The sequence below is a fragment of the Barbus barbus genome (assembly GCF_936440315.1).
Source record: "Barbus barbus genome assembly, chromosome: 18".
Lineage (NCBI taxonomy): Eukaryota > Metazoa > Chordata > Actinopteri > Cypriniformes > Cyprinidae > Barbus > Barbus barbus.
In genome coordinates, this window is record NC_136746.1 from 25,365,111 (window position 1) to 25,390,168 (window position 25,058).

Consider the following 25,058-nt stretch of genomic DNA (forward strand, 5'->3'; position numbering starts at 1 on the left):
GACAATCGCTGGATACAAACAGTGAAACTGTTCTCATCACTAGAATATCACACCTCTGGAAAAGGCTCTCAGCCAATCAGAATTAAGAACCAGAAGAAAACAAAACTGTATGAATTGCAATAATATTTTCAAAATATTACTGATTTACTGTTTTTTTGATCAAATAAATGGAGCCTTAGTGAGCATAAGAGACTTCTTTCAAAAAATGTGAAAAATCTTACTGACCCCAAACTTTTGAACAGTAGAGTTAATATAACTGCAAAAAGTAAGAAACGATAAAATGACTAATAACCAAAAACCATTAGGAATAAATGCAGATCACCTCAGGTACCTTTGGTTACGTGATGTCAATCCACATAAAACATGTCGGTACAGAAGAGTCTCTGATCGGACGCTGTTTGCTGTTGAAGACATGCTGTGGTTCTGATGTAAGGAAAGGCAGATGTCCAGACATGTAAAGCTTATTTCTGTTTACAACTGATGGGTGTTAAGTCAGTATGAGTGCCCTGTAATTGCTTGACGCCTGAAAATCAGCCCTTTTTCTTCCATGTCTTCCTGGTATTCCCTATAGTTGGCTTCTTTTTGGACAAGAGCATAAAGGCATAATACTGACTGAAAACTATCGGACCTACATTTATGAAGTTAAAAGTGAAGTGTAGGCCTATAATTTCTATGCTACTAAATAGAATTGCATAAATAAAAATAATGACAAGTTGTCATTCAGAGGATTTGGAGTAGACTGCAGTTTGGTTTGGTGCCACTAAAGCTGCAGAAAAAAGCCCTTTGCTTTTAACACTGAAAGAAACAAACATGAAAAAGAGCTAGCAATTATGCCTCACAATTAGCATAAAACATGAACTATGATCAACGTACAACACAGAGACTTGATTCACCTTATTGTATATTGTACTGAGCAGCAGAGATGAAGTGCTGATCTTCATATGCACCATTACAATCACCGTCTCATCACCAATAATCTAAAATGTACCATACAGAGCAAGTGCCATCATTTCAAGATAAAAATTATTACATTCATAATGCTGGATACCATCCAATGATATTAAAACAATTTTAGCAATAACATGAGGGAAAAATTAGATTTACATGGTCCCCATAATTTCTCTGGGATTTAGAATCATCTTTGGTCAAAAAAATTATGTCTAGGGATTAAAATCTACACAAGTCATTTGAGTTATTAAATTGAACTACAAAAAAAAAAAAAAATAATAATAATAACAGATTCCACAGAGAGAATGTGATTAATACGATTAAATCCAGATGGAGTTGTTCAGGTGTTCTTAATAAAAAATGCTATGAAAGGTTTAACATTTTTGACAGATTTTCAATTTTGCAATTTCATATCAGCAGCTTTTTTGGAAGAACTAACCATAAAATGTGCCAAAGTTCTTCTAAATGTTTGTTATCGGGAGGTAAACTAGATATCCATAAACAGAACTTCATAGTCATGCTGTTTTGGAAGTTATGTCTATGAAATAATCATTAATAATTCTGGATGAACAAAAACAGACAGAAATACTAATAAGAAAGTACACATAAACATGCCCCTAAAAGGCACACAAAAACAAATGGAACTATTTGCACCAGACTTCATGCTGATAGTCAGATTTACTCATCCTCAGGCTATCCAAGATGTAGATGAGTTTGTTTCTTTATCAGATTTTGAGAAATTATAGCATTATTTGACCTGCTCACCAATGGATCCTTTGCACTGAATGGGTACCGTCAGAATCAGAGTGATACAAACATCCCAGTAATCCACACCACTCCAGTCACCAATCCAAACATACACAGTATTTTGTGCATAAACTAAAAATAAACAAAATATTGTTGCTGTCTCCCCTTTAATAGAGGAATAACGTGGCCTGGCCAACATTAGTTCATATGTTGGTTTGTGGGTAAACAGCTACAGCCCAGTCACAGTCGAGTTCAAAGAGATGGAACACAAAGACAGACAGTTTTTGTTGGAGACTTGTTAAAGTGATGCAACAAGAGAGTCCAATTCCTTCTGTGCCTCCTCATCCTTTAAAGAAAACACACACAAAAACAAAGAATTACAAAGGCAAGAGACTTGAACTGTAAAAAAATCAGATTCATCAGAATAAGAAAACACCTCTTTAGTGTGAATGTTCATTGCAGAGGCAGCGTCACACATCTTTTGGGCTTGACTCCTCTGACCCAAGTCTTTGTAACACTGACAAGAGAAAAGTGATATAGGCGCAGTTATAGTAAGTAACTCATTACAATGTTCCTTAAAGGCTTTGCTGGCTCAGTTCCAAAATCTAGTGCACTGCCCATGTAGACAATATAAGTGTGTTGCACACTTATGTAAGATTATCTAAAACATTAGAGAAATGTCAATTATATACAGTACTACCATTCAAAAGTTAAGATTTCTCAACGTTTTTTGAAAGAAGTCTCTTAATCTCACCAATGCTACATTTATTTGATAACAACACAGTAAAAACTGTGATCATTTTAAATATTACTACAACTTAAAATAACTGCTTTCTATTTGAATATATTTTAAAAAACTATTTAAAGTTGAAAACAGCTGTACGCTTTGTGGGAACCATGATACATTTCCACAAGCTTTTCCAAGATTCTTTGATGAATGAAAGTTGAAATGTGCCCTTAATGCATCTTTGCTGAAAATAATTATTTCCAGTGAGTAAATAAAATAATTACTGACCCCAATTTTTTTGAACTGCAGGGAGATTAAAATAAAAATCGTATTTAGCAAACATGAGCGTGCCTGCAAAAATACAGCAAAATGTATGATCCCACTTGTGTAAACTTTGAATGTGGATTTGAAATGTGATTAAAACGTAACCATTACAAATCGTTTAGGAGATTTCAGTTTTTTTAAGGACATAGCAGGTAACACATAATTATTAATATGTGTTAATATACTTAATTACGTTATGCTCAGCAAGACATTTAATTTTATTATCAATGTTGATAAAAGTATTTGCAGTTTAATATTTTGTGAAAACCATGATACTTTTTGCAGAATCCTTTGATGAATAGAACATTTAAAAAAGAAAAAAAAAAGGCATTCATCTGAAATATCACTTTTTTGTTACAAGAACATTCTATATTGGTTAATATTTTATATTGTTAGGATGCTGCTTTGGAAGGTAGCCGTCTATGTAGGTGGTTTTCAGCAAGGGAGCTCACTAGGTTTGGAACGGAGCCAACAAAATTCCTAATGTCATTATTAATCAATATTCAGTTCATTAATAAAACAGTCAAGACCTGAAGTCATTACCTTGGCTAAAAACACATAGTTGAATTTTGAATACTTGGGACTGATCTCTTCTGTCTGTAGAATCAAACAAAGCAAATGCAATCTGTCATTCACAGTCAAACTGAAATTATTTATTGACTACAGAGAGTTGATGTCTAAACACAGACTGTTTATGTAACAGATTGTTTGCATTTCAGGTGTAATTAATTAAATGAGATCATGAAAAACACATCTATCTTGAAATAAGGACTGTACTGCTGGCAGGCAAACGTCTAGGGTACGTTTTCAAACACTATGTGTGTTAAATCAGTTATTAAACAATTACCATTGCAGGCAGTAAAGCTCCACTCTATAATCAGAGCAATAAATAACATTTATGAGACTTACACAATCACACAAAATATAAACACTGCAGTAGCCACATATATGAGGATATGTTTTCGTTCCTACACATTTTCAGGGTTCCTACACATTTTGATAAAAAGATTTTTAATTATATTTACATGATTTTCCAGCTGTTTATGATTATTGGATGAGGGTTTTACAGAGAAAATCCTAGGGCTTTTCCCTCATATTTCTAGGTTTTCCATAGTTTTCTTTAGATTTAAAGTCTTTCTTTAGTTTTAACATCTTACAAACCATAGCAATAATAAATAAATAAATTTTAAATTGTACATCTAATATTTGTTCTGGCTTCTGGGGTTCCTCTTGGGAGAAAAAAAAAAATATTAAAAACACATTTTCTTAAAATCAACAAAATCCTGCCATTGCAAACAAAAACCAAGAGCATTTTTGGAACAACTCTATTATTTATGACAGCACATTTGGTGGTTAGATTTGAGAAATTACAAAAGTATGTAGCCAACAATCATACACACATACTACCATTCAGAAGTTTGGTTGGTAAAATGTTTTGGGGAAAAAAGGGGTTAATTGTTTTACTCACTAAAGTTGGATTTATTTGCTTAAAATACACTAAAAACAGTAAAATTGTGAAACAGTATTACAATTTAAATTAACCACTTTTCTTTTAATATATTAAACATAAAATGTATTTTATTCATCAATGTTAAACAGTATACTATGATGAATAGGAAGTTCAAAAGAACAGCATTTATTTGAATTGTTTTTTTTTATTATTATTTTGCATATGCTAATGCATTTGCATTTGATGGAAATGTCTTTGACCAATTTAATGCAGCATTGTTACAAGCATTAATTTCTAAATGTCATCCACTAGATGACATTTCTGCATGAACCTCACTTTGTAAATTATAATGCAGTACCATGTATGTTACATTTAACTAAAAAAGCCTTAGGAGATCATGGCTGTATTGATGCTTTATTTTATGCACCTACTGTACTAGTAATAGGTGTAGCTGCAACATTACTGTGAGGGGGGTTTCCACATACTTTTGGCCATGTAGCATGTAAAGCTGGATTCTGTATGAAGGTGGATCACTCAGTGTGTGGATGAAGAGACAATATGTTATTTGGTCATAAGCTGTTGGTATATTTCTTTATTTATGATTAATGGCGAAGAGCAACTCCCTATTTCTTTCCTCTGTCGGGCTGTTGTATAACTCTCCAGAATGTTGTGTTGTCTTGGCAGGGTGCAACAAGTCTAAGCACAGACCCCTTAAATAAGAAATGATGGGTGAGATAATAAAGGACAGGAGAACATCAGAGGAGAGAGCAATTTATGTAAAAATGCTGAATGTAGGAACACAGGTCAAGCTCTTTCAGAAATGAACAGGGTTTGTTATTTAAACTAGGACCTCTAAGACAAATCCCTCTACAGCACATACTGTACTAAAAGAATCTCTGCACAGTCAGTGTTGGGAAAATCCAGAAACTGGATTGGTTGTTGGAACTGCAGAGGCAAGACATAAAAAAAAAACAAATTTGGTCAAATTTGCTATAAAATTAAATGACCCCCCCCCCCCCCCCCCCCCCTTATTTCCGTGATCTCATATCAGCTACCAAAATATTAATAACATGTCATGCATATAGTCATTCAACTGTTTGGCCTCTAAATAAAGAGGCTCTTTACACAGTCAATCACCAGTGTGTTCCAATGATTAGAGGCACGTCCCACCTTGAGGAAGTTCTGCAGAGCATCCTGGACTGTGGCACTGGGTGGCTCTCCAAACAGAGTAGCAGCGATTTTCCTCTCTATCCACGTACATTGTGCCACCTGCACACAAATGTACAAATTAAAAAAAGAATAAGAACTCCACTTATCAACATACAGATGGGCCTATTGACTAAATGAATGAATTAAATTTATGTTAAAATCATTAAGAAACACCTAACTCGAGATTCATCAAATAATCATGGAAACACACAAAAATAGTAAGCTCAACCTTCAACATTCAGGATCATGTGATACTGAAGACTGGAGTTAATGATGCTGAAAATACAGCTGTAATATCACATCAATTAATTACATTTAAAAATGTACTGAAATACAAAGCAGTTACTTTAAATTGCAATAATATTTCACAATATTTAAGTTTTTTCTTGACTTATGATTAAATAAATTGAGTTTTGGTGAGCATAAGAGACTTTTTTCAAAAACATTAAAAAAAACCTTTTCAACCTCAAATTTCTGAATGGTAGTGTATATTCAATTTACAGTGCGTACATAATATTTAGACACATTGATATTCGATCATATTTTTTTTCCAAGCACATTTGACCAATTCCAACCCACTGCGATTTAAAATGTGATTGGAAAAAATGATCAGATTATCAACGTGCCTAATAATTATGCACTGTAGAAATTATTATTATACCAAACGCTCTGTCACTCACAGCATAACACCAGCGGCCCAGCAAGTAATACGACAGAGGATCTTCAGGTTTCAACTCAATTGCCTTATCCAGATGATCCTTGAGACAGAGAGAAGAGAAAGGAAGAGAGTGAGAAGATTCTTTCTATGTGGCACGACTTGCCTTTTTTGCTGCTCTCAACAGCTGAGATACCGCAAATATTTCTCCTGAACTGTCTCGCACGAACATAGAAAAACCCACCACACGCATCTGTCATTTAGCTCCTCTCTCTCTGCTAGCTCACCTGCCAGGGTTCTGCAGGTGTGTGGTGTTTGGAAATCTAGCTGACAGCTAAGATAAAATGCTACGTGTATCAGAGACTGATCTGCTCTTATGAAATATACGCGTGTGCGTGTGGTACCCTCATATGGACATTGTGTAAAGAACAAATACACACACTCACCTTAAAAAGATAACCATTTTTTATTTTATTCTGAATAGATTCATATTCTGACAGTAGTCCACAGAGTATAGCATACCTATGCAGAGAAAACAGACAGAGAAAAGAAAACAGTCATTTGTAATATATGAATAACAGCTATGGTATATTCCATTAATTTTAAGAGCTTATATAATTTGTGTAGACTGCAGTGAAAAAACAAACACAGTGGGTGAAAACTGAATGTGAAGGATGCATGGCAACATCCGTGAAAAAGCTGCAATTGATAAAACTTCAATCTCAGACACTAATGCTAAAATGATGGTGTCATGATCATAAAACCTGGACAGTTGTTGGAGCACCAAAATGCACTTCAGCAACTGCTCTGGCCAGACAAATCACCTGGCTTGAATATGATCAAACCTCTATGGATACTTTTGAAGAGTAACTGGCAACTGGAGACTATCCAATAGTTGAAGAATCTATTCTAATACGGCTGGAATCTGTATTAAAGAAGTATACGTCTAATTAATAAAAGTATTAACACCTCAATGAAAAAAGATTTCAACATCAAGCACCAATGAGTACAAAACTTTAAAAACAGAATTAACATTAGTTCTTCAAACCATAAATATTTCATCTAATAAGAGTTAGAATTAATTTCTCATTACAGAATCTGAACAAACCACATTCAAAAGCGCTGTAAATTGCTAATTAATGCACACCGGTGCCAGATTGCAAGCTAAACCACAAACGTTTAAACTAATTAACTAAACTCCAGAGGAATTATTCTGATGATTAATTAACGCATTTTACAAGGCTATTTTATGAAGATTGCTGTCTTTTATCATGTTGCTACTTAAAGCTGTGCAGTGATTTTACTTGAAAGAAGGAAAGAATCGTGACTGAAGGGACTGATGTGCGTGTGTACATGTGTAGTTATAGTGTTTTGAGGGGCCGGTTCAGAGGTGATCAAAGCTTTTCCAGCATAGCGATATAAATCCTGCTGGTACTCATAGTCAGATAATGGAGCCGGGCACAAACACCTTTTATGTGCATGATAAAGAGGTGAAGAGGTCAAATGACTGTCACAGGAGGTGAGAGGGGCTCCGTTTGTCTGAGAGCGACTGGGGGACAGACTCTGTAGCCAAAAGCTTTCGACCTTTAGCTCACCAGAGAGAAACTCAACACCAGCATAGATGTACCTCTATGGACAGACTTACTGTACTCCGTCACACTGGTGTGTGTGTTGGGAAGTTGTGCTGTGGGAATGAAGCTCTTTTACTGGCCGTTTAGACTGCAAAAATAAAAGAAAATCAAATGCATCTAGGAAGAGATTGCAAGAGCATCGATCTTAACATAACTTCTCTCATGCATTTTAATACATTGATTGGTAGATGAAGTTAAGATTGGGCTGTATTGAATAGTCTCAGCTGCAGGCGGCACTTCCACGGACCACCCACAGTCTGTTCACTGAACATCTGAACTTCTCAATCTAGCAATATCTAATCTGATTGGCTGACTTTGTTACCTCTTTGAGTTCAGCTCTTGAAAAAATGGGGGCAAAAACAAAAGTGTTGCGTTTATAATTTTGTTCAGTGTATGTTGCAGTACCACGATTTTAGCTTTGCAACATCCTGGCATCAAAGTCTGAAACTATTCGATTGCAATGTGTTGCTGCTTGGCATTTATAAGGTTCTGTTTCACTGTTGGAACAGTGCTAACAAAGTGAGAACAGCCAAAACTGACAACACAATCCTGATTATTAAAAAAAAAAAAATGGCAGTGCATGGACATAAAGTTGAAGATCACAAAAAATAGCTCTTATGATGAATTGCAAATAAATTTGAACTGAAGCAACATGAAGACATACCAGAAGTGATTACTAATAACAACTTCTGGCAGAAAGAGTACAGGTGGGGTAATTCCTTCCTCCTTTCACAGATTGATTTGTGAAGTGTTTTTATTCATTGCTGTCATGTTCTGGCAATGCACAGAGGCCTGAACATTTAACCACAGCAAAGTGATGGAAGTCAGTGACAGAAGTTCTGCTGGCTGAATGAGCACGTCACACACCTGACAACATCTCCTCACGCCAGGAATCTGGGGTTTCCCTCCACAGGGGCATTATGGGTAAACATCCATAATTAAACTTTAATAAAAACTGTTTACCATATGTGGATTCTTTGCGAACAAAAATATTGTATCAAAGCAATACTGGTGGAAATATACCAGCAACACGTATGTTTGAAAGGCAGCAATTTACTTTATACTTCTCCAGAATTTCCGTTAACAAATTCAGTTTTTTTATTTTTATACATTTTATACACTAAAAAAAAAAAAAAACATTAATTGAATTTACTAATAACTTTTTAAGGTGAGTGGTTGCAATCAATTTATTTTAGTTAGATTTAAATAAACAGATTTAATTGATTAACTTTCAAAAAAAAATTTAAATGTAGCTAAAATAAATTTTTGCAACCATTTACCTTAAAAAAAGTAGTATAATTTTTTTCAGTGTACATTAAAAAAAACTTTTTTTTATTATTACATGCACATCATTAATTTGCTCCAATTCTCTACTGTCTGTCTTTAATATTACTCAGAAAGCTGATGAATACTGACAACAATATGACCAAATCCTGACCAAATATTAATTAGGACAACTGTTTAACATTGATCATTTGTTTCTGCATCTTAGAATATTAGTTTCAGCATATTAGAATGATTTCTGAAGGATCATGTGACACTGAAGTCTGACGTAACGACTGCTGAAAAATCAGCTTTGCATCACAGGAATAAATTACATTTTAAAATATATTACAATAGAAAACAGGCCTATTTTAAAATGCAATAATATTTCAAAATATTGCTGTTTTTAAAGTATTTTAGATCAAATAAATGCAGCATTGGTGAGCATAAGATCAGAAATCTTACCGACCGATAACATTTTGAACAGTAACGTAAACTGAAATTTGTATCATAAATTCCAATAAGATGCTCTAAATAACTAAATGAAAATGTACATTTAATATTTGCATATGCATTTTTAAACATATTCTTCCTAGCATTTGTTTGCATATTAATTTGTGACTGCTTTTCTTTAGTAACCATCGATAACCTCCTATAAAGTTCAAAGATTGTCTCACTGTGTTGACTTCTGAGCACAGTTTACAAAAAACAAACTGCGTGCTCGTTTCAAACAATGACGACAGCCACGTATAAGGTGGCTTTGATGCAGCATCTCATTCATGCAGAACCAAAGTCTAAATCCTAGTTTTACCTACAAATTAATTCATTCGATGCCCTGCACGCACTGCAGGAAATGCAATTCTGGTTTCAGAATTAAAAAGACGATTTAAAGCAGATGATGTCGAGTTCATCGGAGTTCACCGGCCATGAAATCCAAGAGTGTTAAAGAAAAAAAAAGGCAGATGTTTGTTACTCTATTAGTGTAATTCTTCATGCTCAGAACAGGTCAGGGAGGTTTTGTGAGCTTCAGGCAGTTTCCAGTGTTCTGGAGTGAAACTTCTGTAAAGTTTATTCTATCTTGAAATGTGTGTGTGTGTGGGAGAAAGAGAAAGAGAGCAAAAACAGAATGAAAATGACACTAGAAGAGGCAGAGAAGGAAGATTGGTACAAGAAAAAGTGTGGTTTGGCAAAGGGTTGTTTCTGACGGTTGCTTAGAGTTCTTTCGGTGAGCTGAAATATTATATAGACTCATACACACTTATGCATACACAAACCACACAGAAATATATATATATTTTTTTTGAAATCAGCCGAACTCTAAGACTTGTGGCTGCCAAAAGATTATGCAAGTTTAATCAGCATTTTCCTCATGGGCAGAGAAATCCCCTAAACAACTGGCCACAAACAAAGAGGTCTAAGAGTCAAACTGATCGACAGAAGAAGATTCCTTTCACCTCTCGGCACAGAACAGAAAGTTCTCTCTCATCACCTTGGGCTAAGCATTCAATAAAGTCTCAATGACAAGAGTTGCCATTGCCATTCAAGGTCAAACTGCTGCTCTGTTTGCAAGGCGAATCAGCTATGTTGCAGAATGGAAGGATAAATGACCAGCTTAAATCATGAGACAACGACAGTAACCTTCAGCTCAAGGAATCTGGCTCAATAAACATCAAGCCCCAACAACTGAACAAATTACACGGCAAAAGAAGAGTTAAAGATGGACAATGTATCAAGACTTTCTAACACAGGTTCATTCAGAAAAGAGTTACCAACTGCAAAAAGTAAAGTTACATTTACTGAAAAAAAATCTGGCTAGTGCAAAAGTCAAGCTGAATTGTTTTGTGGTTGCCAAGGCATTGCTAAGCAGTTTCTAAGTTTCCATGAGAAAGCAAATGATGCAGTTTAGGAGAAGTATTATAGATATTACTGTTCTAAGAGCTCAGATTCATGATTTTCTTGTCATGCATTATAAAGTTTTACTTTGAAGGACGGACCAGAGTCATATATAATCACTGATAAAGTAAGACCTTTTCGCCCTATTTATCATCCAGAAACTCAAACATCTTAAAGCTTAGAAAGGCAATAGCACACCTCTCCTCAACAAGCGTCACCATTTGAGAAATGATTTATGTCCGCTGAGTAATGCATCCATATTTAGCACTTATAGGGTTAATTGCTTTTTTCTAATCCCTAATATAAAATTTTACTTCTGTGTAAATCATTCATACACTACTGTTCAAACATTTAGGGTCATTTAGTTTTTTATTTAACAATTTAATTTTTATACATCAAGGACTTGAAACTGAATAAAACTGACAGTAAGGACATCTAGAATGTTACAAAAATGTCAAATAAATGCTGTTCTTTTGAACTTTATCAAAGAATTCTGAAAAAAAGGTATCACCGTTTGTACAAAAACCTTAGGCAGAAATAAACAACATTTGAAAAATATTAAAATAGAATCCATTTTTAATTGCAATAATATTTCCCAATATTAACAAACAAAGACTTTAAAAGCATTAAATTCATTAAGAAGAGCTGCTGCACTGAGAACAGGACAGAATTCAAGAGCTGAAGGCCAGATCCTTAATGAAAACCATAATGCCAAGGACACATCACAGATAAGAGCAGCAGTAACGGAGATGCGTGTGTGTGTGTGTGTAGGTCACAATGACCCTCTGCACTCTGTGTAATTACCCAGGTGTCTGTGAGGGAACGGAAAGCATTGCAGAGGGATTTACAAAGGCAAAATTCAGACACTTCATTAAGACACCCTGTACCAAAACCAATGCAAGCATATGCTACACAGCTCATAAGAACTGTAATATGCAGTGTTAGACACCGTAAACATATTAGAATGCATATTACAATATACAGTATGTAAGACTTGTCCAATAAACATTAGCCATATTACAATATTTAACTGAGTAACTGCCATCAAAACATTCAAACCATTACAACTCACAAAGTATTAAATTAAAGGGAGTCAAAACTGATCTTGCAGTCAACTGCTTTCAACTAAAAGAAAATTAGCAGGCAGCTTGCCCTGCGCTTGGATTAGGCAGGATATGACTTCTGATGATATGAATCTTTTAAAATGCGTTAAGTGATACGTTTCATCATGCAATACATGAAGCCCAAAACAGACAAGTCATCATGTGTCTTTCAATGTGAGAAAACGTCTGTTTCTCACATTTCAAAACTATATCAACAATATCAGATGGACAGGCACAAAAGCAACCATATATCATCTTGTCAGTCAGTCCACTAAATTTTTAAATGCAATAACAAAATATGCCTTTAAAATACTTTACCATTAAAAGGTTAAAGGGTCAGTAAGTTTTTTTCATGTTTTTAAAGAAGCCTCTTATGCTCACCATTGATGAGTATGATGAATAAATGAATGCAGTATGAATGAACTGATGAATACAGTATATTTTTAAATAGTTTTAAATACATTTTAAAACTGATTCCTGTGATGGTAAAACTGAATTTTCAGCATCATTACTCCAGTCTTCAGTGTCACATGATCCTTCATATGTTAATTTGGTGCTCAAGAAATTATTATTATTATTATTATATTATACATCATTATTGTCAATGCTCAAGAAATTATTATTTTTATTATTATTATTATATTATGCATCATTATTGTCAATGTTGAAAATAGCCGTTTAATATTTTAATAAATGTTTTTGGATTTGTTGAACAGAAAATTCATATGAACAACATTTATTTAAAATATAATTTTTCTAAATGTGTAAATGTATTTACTGCCTATTTTTATCAATAATGCATTCTTGGTGATTAAAATGTTAAAATAAAAAAATATTGATTAAAATAAAATAAAAAATAAAATAAAACCTTTCTGACCCCCAACCTTTGAACACTAGTGTATATACACCAAAGCTGCAACAAAAACACAGAAATTGCAAGCAATTAAGTAGAGTGTGTGTGTGTGTGTGTTTATGTGGTTTATGAGGACACAAATTTGTATAATGACATGGGTATGACAGAGGTATTACAATATGAAGGTGGTTTATGAGGACATTGCCTCCCCGTAATTCAAGGTTTAAAAACATACTAAATGGTGTTTTTTTTTTAAATCTAAAAATGCGCAAAGTTTCCTGTGAGGGCTAAGTTTAGGTGTAGGGTTTGTGTAGGACAATAGCACACACAGTTTGTTCAGTATAAAAACCATTACGCCTATGGAGAGGCCCCATAAACCACAAAAACCAACATGCGTGTGTGTGTGTGTGTGTCTGTGTCTGTGTTTATATGTTAGCTTGGGGCTAACTTTGCTTGTGTTTACATTCCTGGGGTGTGGTGATGCTATCAAGAGGGTTTTGTAAGATGAGTGAGCATATCCAGAGGAGCTGGCAAGCCTGAAAAACACCTCCGGTGCAGGACACCCACACACACGCACACCCACATATACATTCAGAGACCCACAGACACACCAGAGCCCAGGTGCTACAAACAAGTAATGTGTTTCTCTACTTATGAGGGCCAGATTTCTGAAAATGCACTCGAATAATGTAAAACCTCTTGAAACCAACTTGAGGATGTTGAAGCCACACAACATCCAGTAAAGTCTAAGCTATGCCAAAAGGTGTCAGTAACAGGTTCGTGAAAGTCTGGAAATTAGCTTGTATAGTCAGTTTAAACAGGTTCATTAAACCTTGAGTCTTACCACTGATGACTTTCAGCACACTGTGAATTGATGGAAATTGCCTCTTCACCAACTTTTTTCCCTAAAATAAAAAAAAGAAATGCAAACAAAATAAGCAAGACGTGAGACCCACAGCATCCAATGTGTTCTCACTCCTAAATCAAACAAAAATGTAAAGGTTTATTTTGCAGAAGAGGATTATACACCAGACTAATGAAACTTCCTCAAACTATTTAAATAGAAGTGATAATTGGCCTGCTTCCAGACTTTGACACTAAAGCCTTCATACAGAGAAGTGACTGAAGAACAGCAATTATAAAGGCACTATTAGTAAAAAAAAAATCAGAAACTGAACTAGTTGATCCTGTCCCTCCATGCACACATGGACCAAGCTGCTATTGGGTTACATTTAATTGGAAGGGAGAGAAGAAAACGGAAGAGAAAGACAATGGAGAGTGCAGACAGATTAAGAGCAAAACACAGGGCACACGGGCATTCATAACCTAAAGACAGACAACGCTTGTCTTCTTCACAATTAGAGGTAGTTGTGTTTTCATGAATAAGTCAAGATGGTTATAAAATAATTAGGCTATAAACAAATGTATCTTATTTCAATATGGCAGTTAATTAATTATTTTAGTCAATCACACTTCCTTTGATGAATCAATATTTGTGGAGACAATCTGCCAAATAATGATAATTCAATGCTATTTCATGGTAGTCGAAAGCAAGCACTAAATTTGAACCACTATGTCGAATTATTCAATTCTGGCACAGATGTCTGCAATGTATAAATAAATGTCAACCTGTAATCATAAAAGTTGTGATTACCATTCTCAGCGCAGCTCTTCTTCTCTGCAAGGTCTACAGCAAAATCATGTGCATCTGCATAGGCTCTGGCCAACCGCCAAAGGTACTGGCACTTCTGATCAAACTGTAAGCACATACATGATGTGTGTAAATAAAACATTCTACTAATAAACCAGAAGCCATCGCACACCAACGTTTGGGGTAAGTAAGATTTTTAAATGTTTTTGACAGAAGTCTCTTATGCTCACCAAAACTGTACTTCTTTGATCAAAAATAAAGTTATATTGTGAAGTATTATTTTGCTTTAAAATAACTGTTTTATTTGAGTTTTCACTCATTTGCTGCTCACTATCAGCTTTGAAAACAGTTGTTCTACTTAATATTTTTGTGGAAAGCGTGATGCATTTTATTCAGGATTCTTTGATGAAAATAAAGTTGATTTATTTCAAATAGTTTTACAATCACTTGCAACATTACTTTTAATCAATTTAATGGATCCTTGTTGAACTAAAGTATTAATTTCTTTCAAAAACATTAAAAGAAATTATACTGACCCCAAAATTTTGAGAAGTAGTTTGCATACCTCTGCTTTCCTCTCCAGCAGAGCATTCAGGCCTTGTGCTTTCTCTGCCCCGTTACAGCTGTGCAATCGGTCTGCTTTCTGCAGCAGAGCCGTGAGCTCATCCACTGGTTCCTGCAGTGGCTTTCGGTCATCGTCACTTTCCTCCTCCTCAGAATCTGTAAGTGCCGTTATATACCTGTAACACACGGCAGAGAAGGTAGTTAGCCTGTATCTGTTGTTATGATGAAATCGGCTTCTTATGAGACTGAAACTTGACAGACCAAAAAGATTTTGATTTGTTATACAGGAATGTCAGTGCTTGACAACGTAATTTACAAGTTAACGTACTTTAGAGAGTCACTTCAACATTCCAAAGGAACAATTCTCTGAAAAATTTGAGGCTATCCAACATGTAGATGAGTTTGTTTCTTCATTGGAACAAATTTGGAAAAAAATAGCATTGTATCACTTGCTCATCAATGGATCCTCTGCAGTGAATGGGTGCCGCCAGAATGAGAGTCCAAACAGCTGATAAACCACATGACTCCTATCTTGAAGCAAAAAGCTGTATGTTTCTAAGAAACAAGCCCATCATAATATTTTTTTGTCTGAATCAGGAGAGAGATATGCATGGATTAAGCACTGTTTATAAACAAAACCAGCCCAAAACAGTCTAAATAAAATATGTTGTAGATTTTGATGTGAGAGGACAACAGGAGGAAGCATTATTATTATGGACTCAACGGCATTGATTGATGGAGTCATGTGGATTACTGTGAGGTTTTTATCTGTTGTTTTTACTCTCATTTTGACGGCACCCATTCACTGCAGAGGATTTATTGGTGAGAAAGTGATGTAATGCTAAATTTCTCCAACTATGTTCAGATGAAGAAATAAACTCATCTACATCTTGGATGGCCTGAACGTAAGTAACTTATAAGTAAATATCATTTTTGGCTGAACTATTCCTTCAATTAAAGACATAAAAACAAACTCAAATATGACATAACAGAAGCAAAGCAAAATTCCTTCAACCTAAAAGATACCTCTCAGGAAGCTCAGGCAAAACAACATGCTTAAAATGAGTTTTACCTACACAAGAGACAGAAGGTAAAATAATTTTATTTGGAGGCCAAGAACAAATTTGGTAATGAATGTACAAACTTATAGGTGTTCTCACAGGTCACTGATGCAGTCAGTAATGGATATGCATTCATAAAGTGTTTACATGCAATACATCCACAGGATCTGTGCACATGTGCAGCAGGCCAATTAACTGTTTACTGGGATTGCCGGTTTCAGACTGACACCTGAAGGATTTCATGTAAAAACACTGTGAGGGTTGTTTATTTTTCTTACAACAAGGCACGCAATACCTGCCTAACATTTACAGCCTTCGAAAAGTATCCCTTTTCAATGACTGTAGGCGTGCACTAACACTCAGCAGCCGAGATGAGTGTGTAAAAACATTAATTACCGGTTAAGGTGAAAACATAAAAAACAGAAGTGAAAACATAAAAGGCTTCCATTAAGAGCTGGCACCTGAAGCATTTGCGTCATTCGCGGTTCGTGAGAACATTTGAGACTTCGAGCGATAGTTCTGCAGGGATGTGTTAGAGCTAGAACCTCCGAGGGCACTTCAATGTTAGATATACGACGGCCGCTCATGACAGTCAAAGGAAATCACCCGCAGCCGGTGTGTTTTTGATTTGAGGAGCTACAGTTACACATTAACTGCCAGAGATCATGAGTCATTTTGGCCAATCTCATCAGGCTGTCTGAAATGATATCTTTCTCAGACCCTCATTATGGCTAAACATATAATGGCAACTCTTTTTCTGCAATGTCGTCCAGACATAATTATGAGTCACATCCCAAACTCAATTTGGATATCCTCAAAGCAATGCAAGCAATAAACAACAAAATGCTGAATACAAGTTTAGAAAATTATCACTCTTGAAAGAAATCTCTTTATGCTCACAAAGCTGCATTTATTTGACCAAAAATAGAGTAAAAACAGTAATATTGTGAAGTATTATTAGAATTTATAGAACAGTTTTTTATTCCTGTGATGCAAAGCTGAATTTTCAGCTGCAATTACTTCAGTCTCAGTGTCACATGATCAATGAAATTCAATCATTTACAGAAAAGCAATTAATAATTATTATTGGTGCTCAATAATGGTTCTTTTAATTGTCAATGTTGAAGAAGTTTATGCTGCTTAACATTTAGAAGTCATGATACTTTTTAGGATTCTTTAATGAAACCGAAATCTTTTGTAACATTATTAATGTATTTATTGTCACATTTGATCAAATTAATACTTCCTCGCGGAATAAAATTTACTTAGCATCAGAAGTATTAACTTTTTTTCTTATTTACCCCAAAGTTTTGAATAGTACAAAAAAATATTAAGTAAAACAAACTGTTTTTCAAAAATATTTCTTAAGTGGGAAATCAGCATATTAGAATTATTTCTCAAGGATTATGTGAGACTAAAGACTGGAGTAATGATGCTGAAAATGTAGTTTTCCCACACCAGGAATAAATGACATTTAAACGGTTATTTTTAAATATAATAATGTTTCACAATAATTACTGTTTTTACTGTAATTTTGATCACATAAATACAGCCTTGAGCGCAACACACTTCTTTCAAAAACAGTAAAAAAAAATGTTGATTAAAGTCTGAATGAATTGTCTTTCCTCTATCTGGATTGAAGGACACAGCCACACCCAGGAAAAACTGAATCTTCCACAGGAATTATTTCGATGCCAATCTATTATCACCCTTTTGGTGTGGCCATCATGAGCAGAACTGTAAATTCAAGAGCGCAGTGTTTGTTTGAGAGCACGTCTTGCATCCGTCCTCAGCAAAGATCAACAACTGTCAAGGATCTGCCTGAACACTCAGAACATTAACCAACATCATAAGCGCAAAGGTTTGCCTTTGCATTACTTCTTCTCTGCTTCTGTTCGTTTATCTTTGCGAGGCAATGAAAACCAAGTCTAATCATCAAATCTCTTCATTTGACGTACAAACACAAAAATGCAAACTAAAACTATTTTTTTACCTTTGCGGTTGCATTTTACACACCAATAAGAAGTCATTTATGTTCAGAGCAAATAGTTTTGATTTGCATACAGAAATGATAATTCAAAAAGCTCCCTGCTCATGCTCATAGCCCTGATGAATATGAAATCAAAATAACCCTCTGTAATGATGAATGACAAAAATATGAATGAATTTCTACTGTCCAACCTGCAATTAAAAGTGGAACCAACATTTGGTTCGGATCAAAGTTCAAACTGCCGCGCAGCACGAGCTCACTAGAGAGAGAATTATATTTAGGATCATTTGACACGGTCTTGGCAACCCTGGGATAAATTATATTTTAAAATGCATTCAAATAGAAAACAATTCATTTTCATTGTAAAAATGTTTTACATTATTGCCATTTTTACTGTATTTATGATCAAATATGCAGCCTTAAGAGACCTGTTAAAAGAAAACATCATACCAACCCCAACCTTCTGAACAATAGTTTACCAGACCCTGAAAAAACCCTAATCTTTATGTCCTTCTCAAGGTTAATGTGCAAACAGTGCCAAACTTTTTACAGATCAAATATATTGCTACAGACATTACTGATAAACAATGACCAATTATAGCCTCATATCTTCTCAATAAAAGCAAGTCACACACTGTAAAAAAAATTAAATAAAAATCACAAGTTGAGAAAACTCAGTATGCTGCTGAATATTTTAAGTTGCTCAAACTAAATGGCCAAAATCAATCTTTAGAATTTTTTTACAGTGCATGCACTAAATGTTGCTGAAATCATGTTTTGTTTCAGGCATGCAGCATCAAGTCAACTAGAAACTGAAATTCTGAATTGTGTATTTACAGAAAAGCATGACTTTTCCCCATGAATAGTCAGCAGGTGACCACAATCAAATTCAGATTTCAAGTTGGCAGATAAGACGCCGCATTCAATCACAAAGTGTCTTTGCTTGAACATCTGTACGTCACAATTCAATCAAACTCCAAACATGCACTGTCTGCAACTTTAAAAACATTTATTACACAGCAATACCAGACAGTCTGATAAACAATGTTCATTTAGAAGAGCAGTTAATTTATTAAAGAGCACTCCCTCATTTCCATCCTGTCTGCCTCTATGTAAAAATAACTTTTCTCTACATCAATCAAACATAATAAAATGGTATCATTTTAAACATTCAAGTATTAACATCCTTCAGCAACTAAGGCAAGCTCTGACATGATTGCACTCAAGCAATGCAGGAACGGTGACAGAATTTACAAGCTCCTGCATGAGACGGTAAAATTAGACTCAGCAGTCACTCTTTGAGATTGATAGGCCGGTGCTTTCAAGAGAGACAGAAAGGAGGAAACTGTTTTGACAGATGACAGTTCCAGGACCAAACTACACACAAGCTCAGTGGCCTGTAGCACGAAGTGAGATGAACAAACTCAGAGTTTTAGAGTTAGGTTTTGAGTTGACAAGACCCGATAAAGCCAACCTGGTTTAGGTCAGGATCAGCTGGCTCACAAAGCTCGATATAAACTTTCTCTGACAACTCAGAGTTTGAACCAGAGTTTGTGATTAACTCTAAAGCGTGTGCACCTGAAAACGTGACAAGTAGCTGCAAAAGTTGGGCAATTCTGTCTCTAAAGTTCTTTGACTGTAAACTGCTTTACTTTGGAGCGCGAGATACGGGGGAGTGGCTTCATTGCATCAGTTTTTTGGCACTTTGCTCACAGCTGATTGGTCCAGTTTTGGTTTGTGATCTCTAACCCAGAATAAAACCTGCTCTGGAGCAGGGTAGCCGTGTAGCTTAAGTTACCATGGTAACAAAACCAACCAATCTTAAAACTCAGCCCGAAAACTCAGAGTTTGCTCAAACGAAACGTCAACTTACCTGGGTAAAAACTGAAACCAACTTCGTGCTACAGGCCACTGGAATAACGTTCTGAATCTGCACTGGATTGTAGTGTTAAAACATACCCTGCCTGCTCAAAGTAAAACCATGAAAACCAAGCAACACAAAAGCCAGTCATGGTCTAGAAAAGCTCCAAACAGACATACAAAAACAACTTATGAAAACTGAACACCTCAAGTGTTGGAGTATTTAGAGGCAAAGATGCACAAACCAAGCGGCTTAAAATAACAAATCATTTTTGGATATTGAAGGTGCTGAAGAACATAATGCGTCAAAAATAACAAGAACTAAAGTGTAATGCTATGGAAAACAAAGCAGATTATTTCTGAATGGCTTTGGGAGCAGAATTTAGTGAGACTGGAATGGACTTGTAAAGTGCTTAGTGCTGAATTTAGTTAAAAGCCATTCAAATGAATGACTGGAGGCAGTGGAGTTCACCTCGTCTGTACAGACAACACGGCTCTCGGCTCTCTCACCGAATCACACCTCAGCTATGCACACACTTCTAATCCCCCTACAACTCTAAATTGTGTTATATTTGCCCAGAGTAGGGACATGAAAAAAACTAAATATCAAAATAAATGCATATAAATTGAGCTTCTAGAAAATTAGGTGAGGGCAAAACTAAGGACATGTCAAAATACAGTTTGAAAGCCTGATTTCGTTATTTTCCAGCAACATAATAAGTCATTAGCTTTCAATACATGCTAATTAGCTATATGTTATAAACAAACAAATAAATAAAGCTTCAAAATGAAAGTTATGGTAATAGTTTATTTTGGGGTCTCTTAACTAGTTGCTTATTAGCATGCATATTACTAGAATATTAGCCATTTATTAGTAGTAATTAAGCACATATTAACGCTTTATTCCACATCCCTAATCCTACCCAATACCTAAACTTAACAACTACCTCACTAACTATTAATAATCAGCAAATTAGGAATTTATTGAGGGAAAAGTCGTATTTAATAGTGAATAAGTGTTCCCTATTCTAAAGTGTTCCCAAAGTTATTAGAAAATGGATAGTTCTGGTCCTTGGATCTGATTGGATGAGCCGCGTTCCAAGCTGTTGTAAATTACTCTACAAACATACACCTTTTTGTGTCTGCATCTGTGTGTTGCTCGGCAACAACTTTGTTGCAACTACAACTGTTTCTGAGGAACTACATTGTTTGGCGGAAGAATGTTTTTATTACTATTATTACATTTTATTTTATTTTGTGAAACTTTGCTACGTATATGGAATATCCATTTTATAACAGCTAAGGTGGAACCAGAATATGACATCAATTCTCCCTAACAATGCCCCTTAGCTGTTATAAATTCACTGTAAACCACAGCTTCATGGGGCTTATTGCTTTATTTGAGTTCTAATACTTACATAAAATGTCAAAATAATATGTCTCAAATAAACCAATAAGCCCTGTGAAGCCCTATAAGCATAGGGATTGTAAGGAATCTTATGGTTCTGGTTATGTTTATGATTCTTCTTAATTATTTAATTCATAATCTTCTTATTTGTACAATATTTATGCTTTAACTTGATTTAACTGGTGATTTCTGAAGGATCATGTGACACTGAAGACTGAAGCAATGGCTGAAAATTCAGCTTTTAAATATATTCAAATAGAACCGTTATTTGAAACTGTAATAACATTTCACAGTATGTCTTTTTTTACTGTATTTCTGATCAAGTAAATACAGCCTTAGTGAGCATAACAGACTTCTTTAAAAAAAAAAAAAAAATCTACTTTTTATGCTCTCAACTTCTTTCTGTTATACCACATAATGAATGTGCAAAATGATTGAAAGACAGAAGGTGTATTAGCTAAATAAACATAATTAAGTAATAATATTTCTATGATTTAAAAAAAAAAAACTGAGTGACCTGCCAGGTTGGCATCTCAGTAAACTCACCCTCCTTCACTCTCTGCCTCTTCTGAGCTTTGTCCTTCACTTCTGTCCGAGACGCCTGCTCTTTTTCTCCTGGTGGGAGTTCGATGAAGAGGACTTGCTCTGCGAGCGGTGATGTTGTCCCCGCTCCGGCCCCTCAGCTGATCTCTGACGTTGTCCTGCAGGTGTGGAAGTGCATCCTTCAGGGCTTTTACCTCCTCTTTGAGCTCAGACACACAATGGATCAGAGCTCCCAGCTGATCTAGCACCTCTGCCTGGCCCGTCTGCAGACCCAGGCTGACTGCCGTGTGATCTGCATTGCTGCTCAGGTGCAGGACTCTGCCACCGCCTGCTCCTATTTTGCGGAAGCAGACAATCGCCAGGCTGATCCCAGCAGCCCCTGCCAGAACTCCCAAAGCCAGAGCCCTGCTGTCCGCTTGAGCCATCCTAAACTGTGAAGACAACAGAAAAAGTATATCTTTATAGGTTTTTTTCTGAATTGATACAAATATGATTTTAATATTAAAAACATGCATATTATAAAAACATATTATGTGTTTAATTATAAACATACATTGGTTTAAGTGGATTATAGAGCCCCTACGTTAAAAACTGCTAGAAAAAAATAATCCATGTGGTCATCTGAAATATTTGCATTTTTTGTATCTCAAATCTCACAATATTTCAAGCAAAACGTGCTTTCTTGTAAATATTTTTTCATGATCATTTTATCCTGTGGCCTCAAATTCACTTTCCATCCTGTTAGTTTTAAACTAATAAAAATAAGTGTCCTAATGAAATCATCCAACAGGAAGTGTCATCATTTTGGAAGCAAAACAACAGCAGAAACATCAGTGAGTAGCAATGGATGTATTCTGTGATTCCGTAGATTACAGCACAGCCATAAGGGCTGCAAGATATTAATATGCCCTTATTTTGGAAAATAAGTTAATATGAATTGTAATAGGAAATGCATGATTCAAATTCCCTCAAGTGGCATGAATGAATTTAAATAAAATAAAACAAGTACATAAATATTCTGGTATATGCTTGCAATTCACCTTAAAGATAAGTTTCAAAGTTCAGAAAACATTTTAAACCGAGCCAGTGGTATTACATATTAATCAGCTGTCAAGGTCTTTACAGGACTATGCGATCTGCCTATATACGCAAATGTAGCGGAGTCTTCAAAAAATTACATTGTAACAGCATCAGAGCAGGCTCCATCAGCAAAAAAACAAAACACAAGCATAAATCACCGAGATTCTTATAAAAGAGCAGCTTTTACCTGTTCAAACTCTCCTGAGCGCAGCGGTGCGTCTGCAAAAACAGTCCGTGTCGCTGCGGTGCTTGATACTAAAGGTTCCGTCCTGATAATGCAACCATTCAGTGCAACTTCCTTTGCAAAAACAACGAAAGATGTTTAATACTGAGAAGAAGTTAAGAGATTAATATTTAATGATTATCTAACAAAATGGGTGGACGAATGCAGGAGAAAAAAAGACTACTGGCCTACATCTGTTCCTATTAGAAAAAGTACTGTGATGGTTGCATGGTCTTTTATAATATAATATAATATTACTATTGAAGCAATATTCAGCTTTTACATGGGAATCCTGCATGGTTGTTTTTGTTCTCACAGTTTCTCCTTTAGATAGCAGCTAATGTATACTTTGTACTTTGAATATTGTCTCTATAAAGAGGCACCGTCATTAAGAAACACTTTATCATGGTGCATATGCAGATCACAGCTAGCTAGACAATGTTAATGACCTGCCAAAAACTGATGAGGCAAAGAATCAAAGTTCATTGAAATCACTCATTAACAGAGTTGCACTTGTGATCTGCATGTTCACTGTTTATATACTTTACCACTTTACAACGACAAGAACCTAGCCGACTCCAGAACACACTTGCAAAAAATGTACGACTAGGTTAAGCTAAATAGCTCTGCGTGTCATGCATTTAAAATATCTGTAATTTACTGTACAGTTGCATAAATGATCTGTTGAACACAATTATGTATGCATATACCAAAAAATAAGACCAAACCCCTGTCTAACCATCAAAGAAATGTTAGTGGTTGGTTAAAGTCTGGAAATCTTACTGTAATGGAGCAGATCTGTGGCATTCACTGCTGTGGAGCTCAGTGCTTTGAGTTTCTCTCTAGTCTATATAAACACAAATATCTGATCAACCTTGAACTATGATTTCTGTTTCAGCTTCTCTGATTGGCTTTGAGCATCTTTGCATAAACATTCACTTAATGACACTACTGCACTCAAATAAAGTACACAATTCACTGTGTAACTATTAGTCTTGTTATTGTAGTAACATTCCTGAGATCATTAATCATTTTGAATAGAATTTGTCCACGTATTTATGTTCTTGGCTATGTCATGTTCTCGGTTAAAGAGATAGTCCACCCCAAAAATGAAAATTCTGTCTTCATTTACTCACCCTAAAGTTGCTCCAAACCTGTATGTCTTTCTTTTTTTTCTGCAGAACACCGAAGAAGATTTTGAAGAATGTTGGTAACCAAGTTTCAGTTCTCTTTCAAAATATGTTCCAATGTTCCACTAAAGAAAGAAACTCATGCAGGTTTGGAACAATGTGAGGTGAGTAAATGACAGAATTTTAATTTTTGGGGTGGACTATCCCTTTAAATGCTTGTAGTAAAGCGACCTTGAGTTTTGGAGAAAAGTGCTATCAAAATACAACTTACTGAACTTACGTAACTGAGGAAATATGCTTTTGGTCCAGATGGTGTAGTTACAACATCTACAAGCAGGCGTCTCGTGGGTCATGCCAACTGTCGATTGACCCCTTGGTCAGACCATGCCAAATTAAAATGTTTTCACTCTTCTGAACTTTCCAGTTTTGTTATGCATATGCCCACAAGTCTCTCAGTTCTTCGCTGCTGTAGCCCATCCAAATTAATCTAAGCTTTGTTGTAATGTTGTGCTGCCTTTTTCAGTTGCTGTGAGATTCTGGTCATTCTCCACTGACCTTAATGCCCACAAAACTGCTACCAGCTTTTTTTGTTTTTTTCTCTGTTAACTCTAGACACTGTGATGCAAGAAAATCCCAGGAGCTAACTGGCACGACAAACATTCCATGGTTTAAGACCATTCCTTCCACATTCCGCTGATTTGAGCAACACCTGAACATCTTGATCATGTTTGCATGCTCGAGTTGC

At 35.4% G+C, this 25,058-nt stretch overlaps 2 protein-coding genes across 2 annotated transcripts in view; one reads left to right on the forward strand and one right to left on the reverse strand.

Moving 5' to 3' along the window:
* The window catches only part of LOC306883822 (uncharacterized protein), a gene marked incomplete at its 3' end in the record, with an annotated part of 468,688 nt that overhangs the window by 126,091 nt on the left and 317,539 nt on the right, over window positions 1–25,058 (forward strand). The window lies entirely within an intron of this gene.
* On the reverse strand, window positions 887–24,018 carry LOC306884165 (regulator of microtubule dynamics protein 2-like). The gene is made up of 12 exons (XM_079439878.1): window positions 23,967–24,018; window positions 23,148–23,258; window positions 21,884–22,311; window positions 15,020–15,194; window positions 14,458–14,560; window positions 13,648–13,708; window positions 6,507–6,582; window positions 6,086–6,163; window positions 5,367–5,465; window positions 3,290–3,343; window positions 2,132–2,212; window positions 887–2,041 (listed from the first exon to the last, which is right to left on the reverse strand). The coding sequence occupies exons 1-12, from the start codon at window positions 23,988–23,990 to the stop codon at window positions 1,994–1,996; spliced, it is 1,338 nt and encodes a 445-aa protein (XP_079296004.1). The 5' UTR covers window positions 23,991–24,018; the 3' UTR covers window positions 887–1,993.

Bases quoted from the DNA above. Each gene is read 5' to 3' on its own strand.
- LOC306884165 (XM_079439878.1), bottom strand. From the start codon at position 23,990: ATGCCACAGATCTGCTCCATTACA. The intron at 6,583-13,647 runs GTAAGACTCAAG...TTCTCTGCATAG, and splicing joins TGTGCTGAAAGTCATCAGTG to GTATGCTATACTCTGTGGAC. The intron at 2,042-2,131 runs GTGTTTTCTTAT...TTTTCTTTAAAG, and splicing joins TGAACATTCACACTAAAGAG to GATGAGGAGGCACAGAAGGA.